We start from the raw sequence: 19,742 nt of genomic DNA, 5'->3' as shown, positions 1-19,742 counted from the left end.
TATCTTGTGTTATTTAATGCCAGTCTAGAAATTGTCATGTTGGAACAGACAAGTGAATCATCTAATCTGGTATCCTGTTTCCTGCACAAATTTATGCAGAATTGTATCATGAAGGAAATATCATCTTAATCTCAGCTAGCATTCAATTATGGCTTGATTTACTAGCATTTAATCATTATATTTATTTATAGTACTGTAGTTCCCAGATTCTCTGATCAAGACTACTATGCTAGGCATTGCACAAACACGCAGGAAGACATGGCTGCTGCCCTGAAGACAGATGCTATATCTTTTAAAAAATATAATATTTCTTTCACTATTATGCTGTATGAATGGATTCCAGAGTTATCTGCACTGATTTAAAAAAAAATTCTTTACATTGTAATTGGGAATATCCATTTAATGTGCTCTGTGCAAGAGTAAATAGAAGCATGTGTTACTAAATGTAGACCCTTGAATATACATGATAATGGGATAAAATAAGTAAGGGAGAGGAGGTGAAGCTTGATACTCTTCATGAAGAGGATTTGAATGGCAGTACAAGCTTCCCTCGTCAGTCCAACCAGTGTGCATCTACTCTGACCAGGAGGTATTGAAAGGGGTAGTTCTGTCTCCACTGCAAACTTAGATCTCTTGCTTGAGCTTGACTCTTCCCAACAAAAGGACTATTTGCTATTGCAGTTTTTGTGAGTACAGCTTTTCTAATATAACTACAAAATGATGATTTTCAATCACTACTGATACAGATTTGAACCAGTGACTTACATCTGGGTTTTTTTATATATTGTTTGTAAGTTTTATGGTGGTACACAATTTTAATGACTAATGATTGTTGCTATTTTTTTCTCCTTGTTGTTGCTAGGATTTACCTAAAAGTGTGCAGTATAAGAAACTGTATACTGTTGGACTTGAAGTCCCCGATAATGCTACTATTCTACAATTCAAAAAATGGGTCAGAAAGTTCCTTTGGGAAAATGCAGGAAATGGTAATTAACAGCATCTTTAATGCTATAAAAGACCAAAATGTTACTTAAATCTTAAATGTATGATGTATTAATCACAATAGATGTTCACTTCTACAGGTCAGGTTTCTCAAACTTTTTCATAGTCTGATCCAGTTTTGTAACTTCATAGTCTCGTGGACCATCTCCTATCCCTTGCCAGTCCAAAATGCTCATATTAGCTACAGCATTTATTACACAGACTGCCTTCCTAATAGCGTCATATTTTTTAGCTGTATTTAATGTGATGTGCCAGCTGAGAACAAGGAGAGCTACCCCATGTGACCAGCAGGCACTTCATGGATCACTGCTTGTTCACAGACCACAGCTTGGGAGCCACTGGCATAGTTCTGTGTATAATAAGTAATGCTTTTCATAACACTTTCTGTGTTTTTGTAATTGGACACAATCAAGGATTTTCTGATCATACTTTTTTTTCCTTTCATTGTGATCGTGAGGTAGCCTTACCCTGTTGAAGGCATGTAATGTGATAGCCTCCTGTCTGATCTCCACCTTCTACTTCATAGCAGAACCACTTAGTAGTGTGACCTTCAGTTCTCTGAATTAGGAGTCAAGGAGATAGCTCAAAAGCATGAAGATGTCATTTAGTTAATCGGTTATAAAGTTTAGTAGCTACAGGGCATCATGTCAAGATATTTTGATGGCAACTGGATACTCCTTTGCTCTCATGAAGATTGTAATTCTTTAAGAGCATGATACAGTTATAGAGGTGGTTGGGAGTTTACATAGTGGTGTGACAGCTCTATGCGTGGAAGAACTCGTTGCACACATCCTGCTACAACCTACATGTGTATCTCTTTTTATCTTTCCCTTAGTATTGGAGGCTCTTGCACAACTCAGTTCAGCATCTTTTGGAACAAATCTTTACTGGCAGCTGAGAGTCATTCAGCTGTGTGCCTGAATCAGGAGACTGCTCTGTTGACCAAGTCCTGGTTTCTTACTGTGATAGCTCTGTAATGGTTTGTGTCAGAAAATTTCCATTGCCAAAGTTCCACTGCTCTACCTCAGATAAGATGTATGGTTCTGTTGTGGTTAGCCAGTTTGCAGGTGGACGTAAATCTCAGAAACCAGGGCCCAAATTTGAAGTGTTGGAAAAGAAGAACGGTATTATGAGATGGTTCTTTCTTATCCCAGTAGTTAATGTTCTGGCTCCTTGGTTGCTGTTTTTGGCTTATGAGCTGAAGTGTAGGGAGTTTCCTTCCTGCATAATCTAATGATTTGGATGTGACAAAGGCATTCCTTCAGGGACCCTTTGGGTCGGAATGTTTTGTTCTGAATGTTGGTCAGAACCTAGTTTGCAACTGGATGAAGAGACACAGCTTTCTCCAAAGTCTGTAAGTGCCACTCCTGAGTTGACTGGAGATGGCAATACAAAGCAAGAAGCTAAATGCCTGCCTCCACAATACCTCAGGCATCTGCCATCCAGGAGTAATGGACCAAATTTAGACGCCTGTGCTTGGATCCCTCTAGTAATGCATTTCATTACCAGTAGGCTGCCAGGCTGACTTCAGTGTTTTTGCTTTTGGAAGGGTTCAGGAGAATCTGTAAGTGAACTCCTTGTGAAAGTAAGTTTGATGGCTGTTTAAATTTGCCCTCAAAGTCAGTCATGTTTTGTTCTAGTTCTTGATTAAATTTCCTTATCACAGTGTGGTTGATGGTTATCTAGTCAGGCAGCTTTTCTTATCACCAGTTTCCCCCTTCTTTTTTCTGTGCCCTGCCTGGACTAGTTTAGGTTCCAAGAGGTTGGGAAGTGGGAAGCATTGAGTTAACTGCTGCTACAAATCCAGCAGGAAGAACATAAATTCTGGACATATATCCTGGTGTGTACAGGCTTAATAATAATAATTTTGCAAACAGAAAACATGCTCACTGAAACTGCTTTAGTGTAAACAATAAATGGCTTCTTTCTGTTTTGCACTAATTATTTTATGGTATTTTTGTTTTTTACATTTTTTTCCTTTGTAATAGATAAACTCATTGGAGTTCATTGTACCAATGGAATTAATAGAACTGGCTACCTTATATGTAGGCAAGTATTACATGAAAATTCAGATAATTTTTTTCATTAGAATAGTATGTTTATATCAGTCATAATCTATACCTTTATAATAATTCAGCATGTTCTTTGTCAGATACCTTATTGATGTTGAAGGTTGGGATCCAGAGACAGCAATTCAAGGTATTTCCTAGAACTTGAACAAAACATGGGGCTCTGTGTCTACAGTGGTTCTGTGACAGCTACCTCACACTTAACTCCTGCACGGGTTCCCACAGATAAATCCTTCCTGCTGCTGCTTCCATGCCTGGCAGTATTTGGGCACCATCAGATCTGAACCACATTAAGAGGACAGTTCCCTCCCTCCAACCCCATTATTGGTTTTGAAGGTTTCTGTGTATTGATGCAATCATAAGTAGCAACTGCAATAGTTACAGTTGGAAAACAGTTTGCTGCAAAAATGTTTGTGCAGTCTGCTGCAATTTAAAATTGAGTCACAGGAATCAATAGTGAACTTATTTCAAGTTTTACATGCCACGGTTTTATTATGCCACGGTTTACATGGAGCCCTGATTGACCGCATTATATGCAGCTGTGTTCCAAGCATGTTTAACTGCACACGCTAATCTTTTTATAATCTTCTTCAGCTTTTGGTGATGCTAGAGGTCATCGTATGGACGGTCTTGTATATTTAACAGATCTCAGAACTCAGCCAATGAGAAGGTAGGCAAAGGCTTTTAATTACATAATCGAAGTTGTCAAGTGTAGTTCCTTGTATTTTCAATGCTTGGGTCATATTTAAAATGTTGTCTCTTGTCCTGTTAAGCACATATTGACCTCTCTTATTACACTTTACAAAGAGTGCTTATCTTTGAAGACTTCTGTTATGAATGGTATGAAGTGTAATTTTCCCCTTAGGTTTTATATTATAAATGTACATCATGCAAAGGGTTTTCTTTTAAAAGTTGATTTTTTTTTAAATTAAATTCTTCTGTTGTTGTGTCCTACTTCCTTAGGTGCGTTCAGCAGAGTTATAAATGAGAGGGAGCAGCTGGCAAAAAATTATTAGTGAGGGCCCCTTAACTCTGGAATTCACTCTCTCCTCTTAGCCTGCCAGAGTCTGGATCTATTAACCTTTCTGAATATGCTACATAGGGGATTGCCATTCCAGATCAGACTCATGGTCTATCTAGCCTGCTGTTTTGTTTCTATCAATGGCCACTACCAGATATTTCAGAGGAAGATGCAACAGATCCTGTAGCAGACTAGGCCCAGAAGGGAAGATTCTTCCTAGCCCCTGTCTGTCCGTAGCAGACTTATGTCTTGAAGCGTGAGGATTTATATTCCTTATTTTTAAAAAAAATCCAATCTAATGTAACTGTAGATGTCATTCTAATCCATCTGTCCTACAAAACTCTTTTGCCTTTATGATATCGTTGTAGCAGTGAAGTTGTAAGCTCTGTTTTTTTAATTAATTATTTTTGGCCTTTCAGTTTCACTAAATGTCCCTTGTTCCTGTATTATGAGAATGTAAATAGGGAAACTTTTCTGTATTAATCACTATCATGTATACTTTCATATGGGAAGGGGTGAAGTAGTTGAGGGACAATTTTGCAAATAACCATGGGGCTTCACCCCAACTGTCAACGAGTCATATGTCAGTGAAGTATTTTCTTTGCCTTTTTCTATCAGCCTGTTCAGAAAAAAAATAAACTGAAATTCTCCCAAATGTACATATAGTCCTGTCTTGAGCACGGGGGACTGGACTTGAGGTCCTGTCTTGAGGTCCCTTCCAGTCCTACACTTCTGTGATACCCTAGATTTCCAGCACTCCCATAATGCCAATTTATTTCCACAACTGGAAAAAAAAGTACATACGTTCTTTCAACAGTATTTTTAATAAAGGAAATTTTATATTAAATGCTTTTATTTTCCCTAGTAATCTTGGAATGGATGTATGGGATCCTGATGAAGATATTATACCTCCACCAAATGTGATGGAAGGACCTGTAGATAGGTTCCCAAATGAAGATTTTCCTGGGTAATTGGCAAAAATGAGACATTTTTTAAAAATGTAGTGTGAAAGATAACTATTTCAATAGTTACATTGGTATTCTGTTCTATTTTCAGTACTATTAATTCAGTATTCCTATTTTAAATTAAATGAAGGTTGGGATAAAAAGATGAAGCAAGGGAATATTAGGACAGGATGTCTTCCATTACAAGTACTTTGGATTCACTGAGGCAATTTTTATGTGGTAAAAGTTTTTATCCTTTGGTTTTGGAAGAGACATGTATCTCTTGTTCCTTGATAACATTCAAGTATAGTAGTTTGTGGTGTTAGTTTTCTGTGGGATTATTTTGGGTTTGCTTGTCTCTTAAAAAGGTGATATAGAATTATAGTGGTTTTCATAGTCTTGACTAGTGGTTCTCAAACTTTTGTATTGGTGACCCCTTTCACACAGCAAGCCTCTGAGTGCGACCCCCCCCTTATAAATTAAAAACACTTTTTTACATTTAACACTATAATAAGTGCTGGAGGCGAAACAGGGTTTGGGGGTTGGAGGCTGGCAGCTCGTGACTTCCCGTATAATAACCTCGCGGTCATGACCCCCAGTTTGAGAACTCCTGGTCTTGACAATAGAATATGTTTTATAATATAATTAGAAAGACAAGGTGGTTGAGGTGAAGCAATATTTTTATTGGATCAATTTCTGTTGGTGAAGGAGACAAGGTTATAGAATACATATAATATATACTATAATTAGACCGTTTAGACTGTTAATATATTAGTACCTTTACATATTTGAGTGATAATGTCCTTCATTCTCAATCCTGAGATGTTTAAAAAAAATGTTACTTTGTTTGGATGACTAACTTGAAATATTTATAACATAAATACAAATAAGCTGTTTAAAATATTAATTTTCTTCACAGGCCAGGGAAAAGATTAAGAATTTATGACGATGACCACTCTCACAATGATTTACAAGGACAGATACAGTTGAGAGATTTCGATTTCATTAACAAGGGACCTGGACAAAGACGAAGACCATTTCATGACCACCAATCTCAGGATGATTTACAAGCGCCAATGCAAATGAGAGATTGGGAATACAACAGGGGACCCGGACAAAGGCGAAGACCTTTTCCTGACCACCAGTTTTATGATGACTATCAAGAAGACATGCAGCTGAAAGATCTAGATTTCAGTAACAAGGGGCCTGGCCAAAGACTGAGACCTTTTCATGGCCACCAATTTCATGATGACTTACAGGGAGACATGCAGTCAAGAGACTTTGAGTATGTTAATAGAGGCCGTGGACAAAGGCAGAGACCCTTTCCTGATCACCCATCTCACAGTGACTTACAGGATGACATGCAGCTGAAAGATTTTGACTTTGTTAACAGAGGCCGTGGGCAAAGGCGAAGGCTTTTCCATGACCACCAGTCTCATGATGAATTTCAGGCACAGATGCAGTTGAAGGATTTAGATTTCATCAACAAGGGGCCCGGGCAAAGGCTGAGACCTTTTCATGACTACCAAACGCATGATGACTTACAACCACATATGCAGTTGGGAGATTTTGAATTTGTTAATAGGGGCCGTGGGCATAGGCTGAGACCTTTCCATGACCATCAGCCTCACAATGATTTACAAACAGAGATGCAATTGAAAGATTTTGATAATAGGGGTCCTGGACAAAGGCGCAGACCTTTTCATGACAATCAAGCTTATGATGACTTACAGGAACAGACACAGTTGAAAGATTTTGATTTTGTTAATAAGGGGCATGGACAAAGACTGCAACCTTTTCATGACCATGACGACTTGCCACGTGAATGGGGTTCAGACAGGTGAAGTATTGTTTTGCTGTTAGAGCAGATTTAGGGAGTAGCAAGTGTTGTTCCTCAGCATATTATTATATGACATTTTTAGGATAATGAGCAATTAGTTAGGTTTTTTCCCTCCTTTTACTCATGTAAGGGTTTGCAGAATCAGGCCCTAAGGTTGGGAAACTGTCATCTCCAGAGTATTTCTGTACTTTCTTAAATTAGAGAGCCGAATTAAATTAAAGCACATTTCCAGTAACTGGTCAGAATCAACTTGAGACAAAATGTTTCATCTCACTTCATTTTATAGTGAAGAGGTTTGCATCTGAAAATCAGTCCTCAGGATTGAAGGTAATATGATATTATGTTAATCCCTTTAACCAAGTTGAGGTAATCAGCAAAGCAGTGAGGAAGTGTTGGATTTCAGTTGCTTATTTCATAAATAATGTCTGCTAGCGAACCTCTCATTTAAGAACTGTAAATCCTTGATGACTCTCTAAAACAAATACGCACCTTGTTAAAACAACTGTTGGGTTCAAAAGTAAAACCTTTGACATAAAATTTGTAGCACTATTTTTTACACTTAAATTATAGCACTCCCAAATACTTAAATAAATTTGAAAGACTTATTTCTGTCCATTTTTGATTTACACAATTTAAACAATTAGGGATATTAGATCATTCTTATGAGACTTTATAATTTTGATATTGCTAAAATAATATAATTATACTCTCGCTTATATAACTAAGACATTCCTTCCATGCTAACTAGTTTTGGTTACTTTTTAAAAAAAATCTAAAAGAACTTTCACTAGAATTAGTGAATTATTTTACATGTTAAGAAAAACTAGTGTGTAATTCTTTTGTTTCTTTCAGAAATCGGTCATTTTCCTCCCATGAAAATTTACCAGAACCTCACTTTTCTTCTTCTCCTTCACGTCACAGAGATTACGGATCTGATAATGATGATTTCAGTAGAAGTTACAGGTAAATATCAGCATTCATATATTGCATATCAATCTATATACCCCTCTACACATTACCATCCCTCGCCACCATGACCATAGAAATTTAAATTGGATGTGCAGTTGTCAAACTAGATATTTGTTCTTGCTATACTGCAATATAAGCAATTTATAATGGAAATGTATTATGAAATTCATGCATGTTTATAATTATATCTGATAATGGATGAGACATTATAATACATGGTACTTGTTACCAGTATTTTAGATACCAGAGACAATAAAGTTGCACATGGGTCTGAAAATCAGGATTTTGAAGTACGTACTCTATCACTGGAAAATCCTTATTCCTGGTAGTATGGTTTTCACAAATCATTCCATTGTAAAGGAACAAAAGCTTATTTATTATATACACCTCTACCCCGATATAATGCGACCTGATATAACACAGGTTCACATATAACACAGTAAAGCTCTGACACACTGCTCTGAGTAGCATGTTAAGGGTGCCGGACCAGGCCGGGGCTGAGGGGTTTGATAAGGGGCAGAGGGTCTCGGGGGTAGTCAGGGGCTTTTCCCCCCCCAGGGTCTGGGGGGCAGGAGCTGTGGGAGGGCACTTTTGGGGACCCCGCGGTCCCAGAGTGGACTGGGGGATTAGCGGGGGACCGGGAGCAGCCCGCTCTGCTTCCCTCGCCCTGGCCCCAGCTGTGTCACTCGGGGGAAAGGGCTTGGGGGAGGGGATCCCCCCCCGCACTCACCAGCAGTGGTGGAAGCGGAGCAGCCCTGTCCCAGCCCACTCCACTCTGCCAGCTCCAAGCCGCAGTGCTCCGCTTCCCGACGCAGGTGAGTACGGTGGGCGTCCTTTCCCCAACCTACCCGCACTCACCAGCGGCAGGAAGCAAAGTGCCATGGCTGGGAGGTGGCAGAATGGAGCGGGCTGGGACCGCCTCGCTCCGTGTCCCGCCGCCAGTGAGTGCAGGGGGCGTCCTTTCCCAACCTCCCTGCACTCACCGACGGCGGGAAGTGGAGCAGCCCAGCCCCAGCCAGCTCCACTCCGCCAGCTCCAAGCCATGGTGCTCCACTTCCCACCAGGCAGGTGAGTGCAGGACCTTGCCCCAGCCTCCCCCCAGTGACACTGCTGGGGCTGGGGCAAGGAAAGCAGAGCGGGCTGGGGCCACGTCGCTCCACTTCCCGCCGCAGGTGAGTGCGAGGAGGCATCCTTTCCCCAATCTCCCCGCACTCACTGACGGCGGGAAGCGGAGTGCCGTAGCTGGGAGCTGGCGGGGTGGAGCGCACTGGGGCCACGCTGCTCTGCTTCCCACCGCTGCCGGAGAGTGCCTGTCAGGAGGTGGGGGGTGGATAGGTGTCGGAGCAGTCAGGGGACAGGGGGGTTGGGTAGGGGGTGAGGTCTTGGGGTGATTAGGGAGGGGGGGGTCTCTGGAGGGGGCGGTCAGGGAACAAGGAACGGGGGGGGAAAGCAAGTTTGATATAACACGGTCTCACCTATAACGTGGTGAGATTTTTTGTCTCCCGAGGACTGTGTTATATCGAGGTAGAGGGTGTGTGTGTGTGTAAAATGTGGTCTTATGCCAGATGTCTGGTTTGTTTTTTTTATTACAGGCATCAAATTAATTGGCAGAAAACAAAATCCTGAATTTAATGTGCAGCAAATTATGTTTGTTTCATAACACTGATGCTCATTAATGCAATCATATTTTTTAACTAGAAATTATTTAACAGTCCCTACATGGTGAACTCATTCTTAAAGCAAAATAAAAACTTGGGATATATTCTTCTTTGAAGTTCTTCCATCCTGCTGTCATGTAGCGCACAGCTCAAATCATCAACACTGAGGGTCCAATCTAAACACCAGTAAAATCAGTAGGAGTCTTTCCATTGACTTTCTGGGAGTTGGATCAGACCATGAAGGTTATTTAGAATCTGATAGAAGACCCTTTTTAATTTGTGTATGTGATTTGAATGTATAATATTGAGACCAAAGTCCCAAACCTGCAAACTAGCTAGTTAGAATCAGAGAACACCTGCATTCCAAGGACCACAGTTCTTCTTCGAGTGATTGCTCCTATGCATTCCAGTTAGGTGTGCGCGCCGCGCGTGCACGGCATCTCGGAACTTTTTTACCCTAGCAACTCCGGCGGGCCGGCTGGGCGCCCCCTGGAGTGGCGCCGCTATGGCGCTGAATATATACCCCAGCCGGCCCGTCCGCTCCTCAGTTCCTTCTTACCGCCCGTGACGGCCAGTTGGAACTGTGGAGTGCTCTTTGTCCTCCACAACCCTAGCTCTCGCTTCTTGTTTGTATATAGTTAGCTTAGTGATTAGGTTTTACAGTTTATTAGTTAGGTAGTTAGTGTTAGATAAGGTAAAAGGGGGGGGTTTCCCCCTTTGCCTCCCCCGGTGCAGGCTCATGCCCAAGGCACCGGGCTTCAAGCCCTGCGCAGCGTGCCAGAGGCCTATGCCTGTCGGAGACCCGCACGATGCCTGCCTCCGTTGCCTGGGCGAAGGACATAGAACAGATAAGTGTTCGCTCTGTTCCACCTTCAAACCGCGAACTCGAAAGGAGCGGGATATCCGCTTAAAGCAGCTCCTGATGGAAGCGTCGCTCCAGCCCCCGGCACCCTCCGCGCCGGCACCGCGAGCTTCCTCGGTCCAGAGCGCACTGGCGGCACCGAGCCGCTCAGGCTCGGCGGCACCGCAGCCTCAGAAAGCGGCTACGAAGTCCCGGCACCGCTCGCTTTCGCCTTTAAAGAGATATAAGCTGGCGAAGGCGCTTGCTAAGGCCCGCGCCGAGGACTCGGCGAAAACGATTGCGCCACCTGCGGCCCCTGCGGTGGCCGTGCACAAGTCGTGCACCGGTCCTCTGACTCCGGCGCCGCAAGGCCCGTCGAGTCCAGCGCCGCCACGCTCCCCGGTACCGTCCGTCGTTGAGCCCCGGCTGCCTTCGACGCCGGAGACATTCTCTGAGGCGCGTGAGCTGATTCAGCTCATAGAGGCACCGAGCCCCCGGCACCGCCGGTGCGGGCTGTCGTGTCAGAAACATCGGTCGCAGTCCCGGTACCGCTCGTCATCGCGGTACCGGTCGTACTCCCGGCGTCGCACGAGATCCAGGTCGCCATCACGTCGGCACCGGCGGAGGTCTCAGTCCCGGCACCGTTCCCGGCACCGCAACTCGCGCGGGCGCTCCCGGCACCGCAGGTCTCAGTCTAGGTCGAGCTCTCGGCACCGGTCGAGCTCCCGGCACCGCGACGGACGTCGCTCCCGGTCGCCATCCCGGTACCGAGCGGAACAACATCGCTCTTCACTGACATCCGGGCACGGACTACCTTATTCGGCGGCGCACTCCGCCAGCGCTTCGGCACTGCCATGGCCATCCCGCCCCGCGTCGGTCGCTTCCGGGACGGAGGGCTATGGACACCTGCCACCCACCCCACAGGGACACCCTCAAGGGGCACAGCCGTAGGGCTTCTGGGTTCCCTGGGCCCAGTATGAGGCTCAGGGGGTGCCTTTCCCCCCGAGAGCCCCGGCGTCCGAGCGCAGGGTACCAGAGGCGACAGTCAGCCGACCGGCCCCTTCGCCACCAGGTGCGGGTTCCATACCACCTGAACCCCAGGGGCACGTACAGCCCGACCCTCCTGACGAGCAGGCACCGGATCCTTCGTCGGAAGCGGTCATCCAGGGCTTATCCTCCTCGTCCTCACCCAACGAGGCGGTGGCCAGGGCGGCGACCAAGGAGCCTCCGCCCATAGACTTGAAGGCGCACCAGGACCTACTTCGCCGTGTGGCGGCGGCTATGGCTCTACCGATAGCGGAGGTCCAGGAGGACGAGGACCCCATCACGAATGTAGTTGGGGCAGAAGTTCCAGTGCGCGTCGCACTGCCATTCGTGCGCACAATTCAAAAGAATGCCTCACACTATGGCAGACGCCTGCGTCCGTTCCTCCTACGGCCCGTGGGGTTGAACGCAAATACTCTGTCCCTCCCACGGGCTATGAGTATCTTTATGCTCACCCGACCCCGGATTCATTGGTCGTCCAATCGGTCAATGATAGGGAGAGGCACGGCCAGCCTGCCCCTGCGCCCAAATCTAAGGACGCGCGGCGTATGGACCTACTGGGCCGTAAGGTCTATTCCGCTGGCGGTCTGCAGATGCGGATCGCCAATCAGATGGTCCTCCTCGCCAGGTACGTCTTCGACATTATGGTGTCCCTGGCGAAATTTACGGAGCTCCTGCCATCAGCCTCCCGACAAGAGTTCGCGGTGATGTTGGACGAGGGAAGGAGAGTTTCTAGGTCCTCCATCACGGCCGCCCTCGACGCTGCGGACTCCGGAGCTCGGACCTTGGCCTCTGGCGTGACGATGCGCCGCATCGCCTGGCTGCAATCCTCCACCCTGCCGCCGGAGGTCCAATACACTCTACAGGACCTGCCGTTTGACGGGCAGGGTCTTTTTTCCGAGAAGACGGATTCTCGGATCCAGACCATGAAGGACGGCCGTATTGCAATCCGTACTCTAGGGATGCACACGCCGGCGACGCAGCGCAGGTCTTTCCGGCAGCAGCCCTCCCGGCCCTTCTATCAGCAGCGATATCGGCCATACAATAGCCGGCGACCGGCCCAAAATCGCCGTCGTCCTTCAGGCAACCGCCGTAACCAGGGCCAGGCCTCGTCCAAGGCCCCTCAGGGGGCCAAGGAGGCCTTTTGATGGGACGCTCGAGGACGGCCCATCACTCTCCCTACCGGATCCTTCCCCGTTATTTTACGACCGCCTTTCCCATTTCTTTTCGGCGTGGTCCCAAGTAACATCAGACAACTGGGTGCTTCAAACGGTCCAGTCGGGATACCGCCTGCAATTTGTTTCGCCCCCACCTTCCCACCCACCCTCCCTGTCCCTCTTCAGGGACCCCTCTCACGAGCAAGTCCTCTTACAAGAGGTTCACACTCTGTTGAGCGTGGGTGCTATAGAAGCAGTGCCTCAAGACAGGCGGGGCAGGGGATTCTATTCCCGTTATTTTCTCATCCCCAAAGCGAAAGGGGGGCTACGTCCTCTCCTGGACCTTCGCGAGCTGAACAAGTACCTGCTCAAGCCCAAGTTTCGCATGGTCACCTTGGGGACCATCATTCCCTCTCTGGATCCGGGAGATTGGTTTGCCGCCCTCGACATGAAGGACGCCTATTTCCATGTCGCAATCTATCCTCCCCATCGTCGTTACCTCCGGTTTGTGGTGAACACCACCCACTACCAGTTCGCCGTGTTGCCGTTCGGACTCTCCACCGCCCCGAGGGTATTTACCAAATGCATGGCGGTAGTGGCTGCAGCCCTCCGGCGTCGTCAGATACACGTCTACCCGTATCTCGACGACTGGCTGGTTCGAGGTCAGTCCTGACAACTCGTGATGGACCAGATAGCAGAAATCCTGGCTCTCTTTCAGCGACTCAGTCTTCTCATCAACGCCGAGAAGTCCACGTTGATCCCAGCACAGCGAGTGGAGTTCATCGGAGCAGTCCTCGACTCCACGGTGGCCAGGGCCTGTCTCCCTCGCGCTCGACACCAGACGATGGTCTCCATCATCCGAGACCTCGTCACCTTCCCAACCACGACAGTGCGCTCCTGCCTCCGCCTCCTGGGCCACATGGCTTCGTGCACATATGTCACAGCGTACGCGCGGCTCCACCTCCGCCCGTTCCAGTCTTGGCTCGCGTCGGTGTACCGGCCTCATCGAGACCCCATCGACATGGTGGTCACGGTCACCAAGACGACCCTCGAGTCCCTCCGCTGGTGGCTCGACCCGGAGGTCGTGTGTGCGGGAGTCCCGTTCCACCCTCCTCGCCCATCCGCTACTCTGACTACGGATGCCTCAGCGCTCGGTTGGGGAGCTCACCTGGGCGATCTTCACACCCAAGGTCTGTGGTCGCCGCAGGAGCTCGCCCTGCACATCAATGTCCGCGAGCTGCGTGCGATCCGTCTGGCCTGCCGCACCTTCTGCACCCGCCTGCAAGGCCGCTGTGTAACAGTGTTCACGGACAATACAACAGCAATGTTCTACGTGAACAAGCAGGGCGGAGCCCGATCCTCCCTCCTCTGCAAGGAGGCGATGCTCCTGTGGGACTTCTGCGTGACCCACTCCATTCACCTGGAAGCGTCCTTTCTTCCGGGAGTGCAGAACACGCTAGCCGACCATCTCAGCAGGTCGTTCCTCTCCCACGAGTGGTCCCTCCGTCCAGACGTCGTCTACACAATCTTCCGGAGGTGGGGGTTTCCCCAAGTAGACCTATTCGCCTCCAGGGACAACAGGAAGTGCCACCTGTTTTGCTCATACCAGGGTCGCTCGCCAGGCTCCCTGTCGGACGCCTTCCTTTACTCCTGGACGGATCGCCTCCTCTACGCCTTCCCTCCATTCCCGCTCGTGCACCGAGTGCTCCTGAAGCTTCGGAGGGACAGAGCCACCGTCATACTCGTAGCGCCGGCCTGGCCGAGGCAGCACTGGTTCACCCTGCTGCTCGAGCTCTCCGTTCGGGAACCCATCCCCCTTCCGTTGTGGCCGGACCTCATCACTCAGGACTTCGGCAGACTCCGCCATCCGAACCTGCATTCCCTCAATCTCACAGCTTGGTACCTGAGTGGTTGACCCACGCGGAGAGGGGCTGTTCTGCAGCAGTCCAGCAGGTCCTACTTGAGAGCCGGAAGCCTTCAACTCGCTCCACTTACCTAGCGAAATGGAAGAGATTCGCACTCTGGTGTGATCAATGAGGTCTCAATCCGTTTGTAGTCCCGGTCCCTACCATCCTGGACTACCTCTGGTACCTTAAAGAGCAAGGTCTTGCGGTCTCCTCCTTGAGAGTTCACCTGGCGGCAGTGTCCGCTTTTCGTCCATCCGTAGGAGGTCGGTCCATCTTCTCGAACCAGATGGTTTCCCGCTTTCTCAAAGGCCTGGACCGCTTGTATCCGCCGGTGCGGCGTCCTACCCCGACGTGGGATTTGAACCTTGTGCTGGCCAAGCTGATGGGTCCCCCCTTCGAGCCCTTGGCCACGTGCTCCTTGCTCTACCTCTCCTGGAAGACGGCCTTCCTTGTCGCCATTACATCAGCAAGACGAGTTTCTGAGCTCCACGCTCTGACGGCTAGCCCGCCATACACCGTCTTCCATGGGGACAAGGTGCAGCTTCGCCCTCATCCGGCCTTCCTCCCGAAGGTAGTGTCAGCTTTCCATCTCAACCAGGAGATCTTCCTTCCGGTGTTCTTCCCGAAGCCGCACGCCTCGCCTCGGGAGCAGCAGCTGCATACCCTCGACGTTCGCAGGGCGCTTGCTTTCTACATCGAGCGGACTAAAGCCTTCCGGCGTTCGCCCCAGCTGTTCGTCGCGGTTGCTGACCGCATGAAAGGCGAGCCGATATCCTCCCAGCGGATTTCCTCACGGGTTACAGCATGCATTCGGACCTGCTACGAGCTTGCTCGCGTCCCCCCGTGCCGACTCACCGCCCACTCGACGAGGGCGCACGCCTCGTCGGCTGCCTTCCTGGCCCACGTTCCGATCCAGGACATCTGTCGAGCGGCCACCTGGTCTTCGGTCCACACCTTCGCCTCCCACTACACGTTGGTGCAACAGTCTCGAGACGACGCAGCCTTCGGCTCCGCGGTATTACACTCCGCCACGTCTCACTCCGACCCCACCGCCTAGGTAAGGCTTGGGAATCACCTAACTGGAATGCATAGGAGCAATCGCTCGAAGAAGAAAAGATGGTTACTCACCATAGTAACTGTTGTTCTTCGAGATGTGTTGCTCCTATCCATTCCAGACCCGCCCTCCTTCCCCACTGTCGGAGTAGCCGGCGAGAAGGAACTGAGGAGCGGACGGGCCGGCTGGGGTATATATTCAGCGCCATAGCGGCGCCACTCCAGGGGGCGCCCAGCCGGCCCGCCGGAGTTGCTAGGGTAAAAAAGTTCCGAGATGCCGTGCACGCACGGCCCACACACCTAACTGGAATGGATAGGAGCAACACATCTCGAAGAACAACAGTTACTACGGTGAGTAACCGTCTTTTAGGACATGACTGACCTAAATAATCCAAATCTTGTGAATCTGGTTTCATAGTCCCTCATAATTTGCTGAGTTCTAATCCTCTAACTAACATTAACACCAGTTGATGGAATTACTCACTTGCATAAGTATTTTACAGGATTAAAACCAAAATTCTCAAAATCTGCAGGTGATCTTGAACCTGAAAATGAGCAAATTATGAGGGCCAGTGAAACCAGATACAAAAATACTTGGATTGGTTAGATCAGTGGTTCCTAAATGTGGTTGTTGGAGTGCTGGCCATCCTCTTTTTTTCTAGCTGCTACATTGCATGAAATGCTGCAAAAGTTACACTGAATTCATTTTGGCTATTACTTTTCTATGTGAACAATTGGGATGATGTAATCATGAATAGGACAGAGGGGGTTGTGTTCCATGTGAATATGAGGGAGGCGTTTCACAAGGCAGTTTCTCTATTTAAAAATCTAGTCCATGCCATGACACAGTTTGAGAACCTCTGATGTAGGTAATTAGTGGCAAATGCAGTACAAAAAAGGTAAATATGAAATACTATAATTTAAACTGGGAGCAAAGAGCCAAGATATGGTATATATGCTAAATTCATAGATTCTAAGGCCAAAAGGGAGCATTGCGATCATCTAGTCTGATGCCCTTACAGGCAATAGAACTCCCCCAGAATAATTTCTAGACCGTATCTTTTAGAAAAATATCCAATCTTGATTTAAAAGTTGTCCGTGATAGAAAATCCATCACACCCATTGGTAAATTGTTCCAGTGGCTAATTATTCTCACCATTACAATTTTTTTGTGACCAGAGAGATGGAATACAAAACAATTGTGTGTATATATGGTAAGGGGGTGTGTGTGTACACCCTTTACCATATGGCATATATGGTACTTATTAGATCCTAAGTCACCATATCATAGGAACAATATTATTGCAATAGAGAACATGCAGTAGAGTGCTACTATTATGTATTCCAAAGGAAAGATAACGTTGTTGATTTTTTTTCACATTATTTAGGTGCTTAAAACTAGAAACATGATCCAAAAGTGAATAAATTATTAATAAATAGGGAACTCCTGGTAGAACTACCTTACAGAAAGGGTAGTCAACTTAATATTTGCCTTCTTTTGAATTACAAATACAAGTTAGCTAGCAATACCTAGGTAAATTTGTCTCTAAGAACAAAGAAGGGTAGTGAGGAGAGTAATGAAGTTGCAATGTAGTCTTAAGATGACTCATAAAAAGGAAAGAATTTGGAGCTGGATGACCTTTTCCATTTCCAGTATACTAAAGGGTGAATTATTTACCTATAATTTCTCTTTGAAGTTACACCATTTTAGAGTTTAATGCCAGCCAATTATCATTAATGAAATATTGTATATCTAAGAATTGTATAGTTAATATTTTGTTTTATTATAGTAATCGGCCTAGCTGTCCTGAAGATAATAGGAGAACCCGTCCTTCAGATGAATTTAACAGAGGGGGAAAAAACAGATTTGCGCCATATTCTTCACGCACAATGCATCTGTCCTCATCCATACACCAGGAAGATGATTCAACTGATTATGAAAGGAAACCTTTTCAAGGTGAATTTACAAGAGATATGGAGCAAGGCAAAAGATTGCCCATTGTAACAGTTGATTACAATTATGGTTTGCCACTAGATTACAGACCTGAAGAGGAAGAGAGAACACATTATGATTTACCTCCAAGAGAGCGCTACAACTGGAACTGAATAAAAAGAAAGCATTTGCTCTGATTAAACCTGTATTTACCCATTTTACTTTGTATGTGGACCAATTTTTTTTTACGAATTAGAAAATTCAAGTTTCAATGTTAAGAGAACTTGTCTCTACTGTAAGACTAGTTTCTACTGATGTGCGGTTCTTTACATTTATGAAATAGTGTGTGTTAAGTATATTTGGAGACAAATCCTCAACACATGTGAAATTAAAATAGTTCTTGTTTCTAGTGAAATTGGAACCCTATATCCTAAAGTAAACAGCTGACTGATAGTGGTTGTGTTTCTGTTTAACTTTCTTTAAATGCAAATAATTTCAGGATGCAAAACTTGTAATAAAAGCTAAAACACTGCACCGTAAACTAGACTAGCATTTGAGATTACAGAAAACCTACTATGAAAATTAATAAAGCAGAAAGTAATGTCAATTTGATTGAATTGTTTGGTGGTACCTTGGATTTCTTATTGCTAACTACTAACAAAAAATGGAGTCTCAATGTCATAATCCTGCAGTTAAAAGCCAGTATTAAGGGAGAAAAGTACATTGCGCCGGTGGCAGGGCAAGCCGAGGCTGCGGGGGAGGGGCCAGGGGCTAGCCTCCCAGGGCAGGAGCTCAGGGGCTAGGCAGGAAGGTCCCGTGGGCCAGATGTGGCCTGCGGGCTGTAGTTTGCCCACCTCTGATCTAAGGCTAACTTTTGTATAAATTCAAAAGCATTACAGATTTCTGCAAAATCTGCTCAAGCATCCTGGAACTTCTGCAGAAAAATGGTTTAGCACTTGAGATTATTCTGCTGCAGATGAACACACTCTGGTTTTATGCTCCTGTGTTTCTGATGTAGCAGTGTAGCATAGCTTGACAATGACTTTTTTAACTAGAGCTGAATGGAAAATGGTTTTCCCATCCCTCAAATATTTTTGAGAGTTGAAAATTTGTCCCATTCTGAATCGGGACAAAAAGTCAAAATCTCAAATGGAAAACCAAAAACAAAATTTCACTTTCACTTTCAATTTCAACATTTTTTAACTTTTTAAACAAAAAGTCATTTTAAACTGCAGAATTGAAATTTGTCATTGAGAAAATGTCAATGTTTTTGTTCAACAACTTTTTTCAATACTTTTTCAAGTCCGGAGATTTGTCAAAACTGTTTCAATTTTGACAAATTTTTTTTGGTCAAAAAAATAAAAGTTTAATTTAAAAAATTCCCAACCAGCTCTACTTTTAACACTTCTACACTGACAACTAACTGGATTATCTGTCAACTCTGGGAAATGTTCTGCACATGCCTGTCACATCAAGTGATGGTTTTTTTTCAGTTAGTCCAACTAATTCTAAATTGTGGTTTTGTTGGGATATTGTTCTCCAATGTTGAAAATCTGGAATAGCCCTGATCCTCCATGTGCCTGTGTTGCTAAAAGATCACTTTCAAGATGGACTGGACTTCTTCCAGGTTTCTAGCCTTGTAGAACAATATCCCATGAAAAGCACAACACAGAATCTAAATTCTGAATGGTAGCTGCTTTTCAAAATCTGGGCCCAATTATGGGTGTTGAGTTCTTTTGAAAATCAAGCACTAGACCGCTGAAAGCAGAGAGATGCAAAGAAAATGACCAAGTTCGGGAGAAAGAGGTCCTGACACTTCATGAGTAAGTGAAGGGTGAAGAATTATATCTTCTTTTTCCTAAGATCCTCCGGGTTTATTCCCTGCTTCTTCCCCGGTCCCTTACAGACTTACCTGAGAGAGCCCAACAGGGCAGCTGGCTCCAAATCATCCCTAATTCCACTTTACTCCTGCACTCTCCACCTCAATGACATTCCCCTCTGTCAGGATTATCTCTCAATTTGCCAATTTTTGCTCATTGTAGAAAGCTGGAATTTCTCATATTTTACAACAATTAACTTTTGTTTTCCATTAAATCTGTGATAACGAGAATAATACAGCCTTACTCAGTAACAAGTATCTCAAAGATGAAGTAATTTTGTGAAAGGGTGTGCATATTAATGAAACAAATTTTCCTTCAGTTGGGTGCTATTTTCTGTTAAATCATTTTAACACAGGCTTAGTCTAAGCATCAGCATTCACATGCCTTTATTAGGGATGAGGGAGAGGTGCAGCTCAGGCTACAG

At 45.9% G+C, this 19,742-nt stretch overlaps 1 protein-coding gene across 2 annotated transcripts in view; it reads left to right on the top strand.

Annotated features, from left to right (window-relative positions):
- LOC123374229 overlaps window positions 1–18,055 on the top strand; it is a 35,772-nt gene extending 17,717 nt beyond the window's left edge. For both annotated transcript variants that reach the window (XM_045023939.1, XM_045023940.1), the window contains 8 exons: window positions 863–986; window positions 2,991–3,051; window positions 3,155–3,201; window positions 3,666–3,741; window positions 4,958–5,059; window positions 5,956–6,876; window positions 7,729–7,839; window positions 17,296–18,055. In XM_045023939.1, coding sequence (XP_044879874.1) covers window positions 863–986; window positions 2,991–3,051; window positions 3,155–3,201; window positions 3,666–3,741; window positions 4,958–5,059; window positions 5,956–6,876; window positions 7,729–7,839; window positions 17,296–17,611 — 1,758 coding nt within the window. In that variant the 3' untranslated portion in view covers window positions 17,612–18,055. The remainder of the gene's footprint in view (window positions 1–862; window positions 987–2,990; window positions 3,052–3,154; window positions 3,202–3,665; window positions 3,742–4,957; window positions 5,060–5,955; window positions 6,877–7,728; window positions 7,840–17,295) is intronic.
- The last annotated feature ends 1,687 nt before the right edge of the window (window positions 18,056–19,742 follow it).

Source organism: Mauremys mutica, chromosome 7, assembly GCF_020497125.1.
Source record: "Mauremys mutica isolate MM-2020 ecotype Southern chromosome 7, ASM2049712v1, whole genome shotgun sequence".
NCBI classification, from domain to species: Eukaryota; Metazoa; Chordata; order Testudines; family Geoemydidae; genus Mauremys; species Mauremys mutica.
This window is presented reverse-complemented; position numbering and strand designations above follow the sequence as displayed.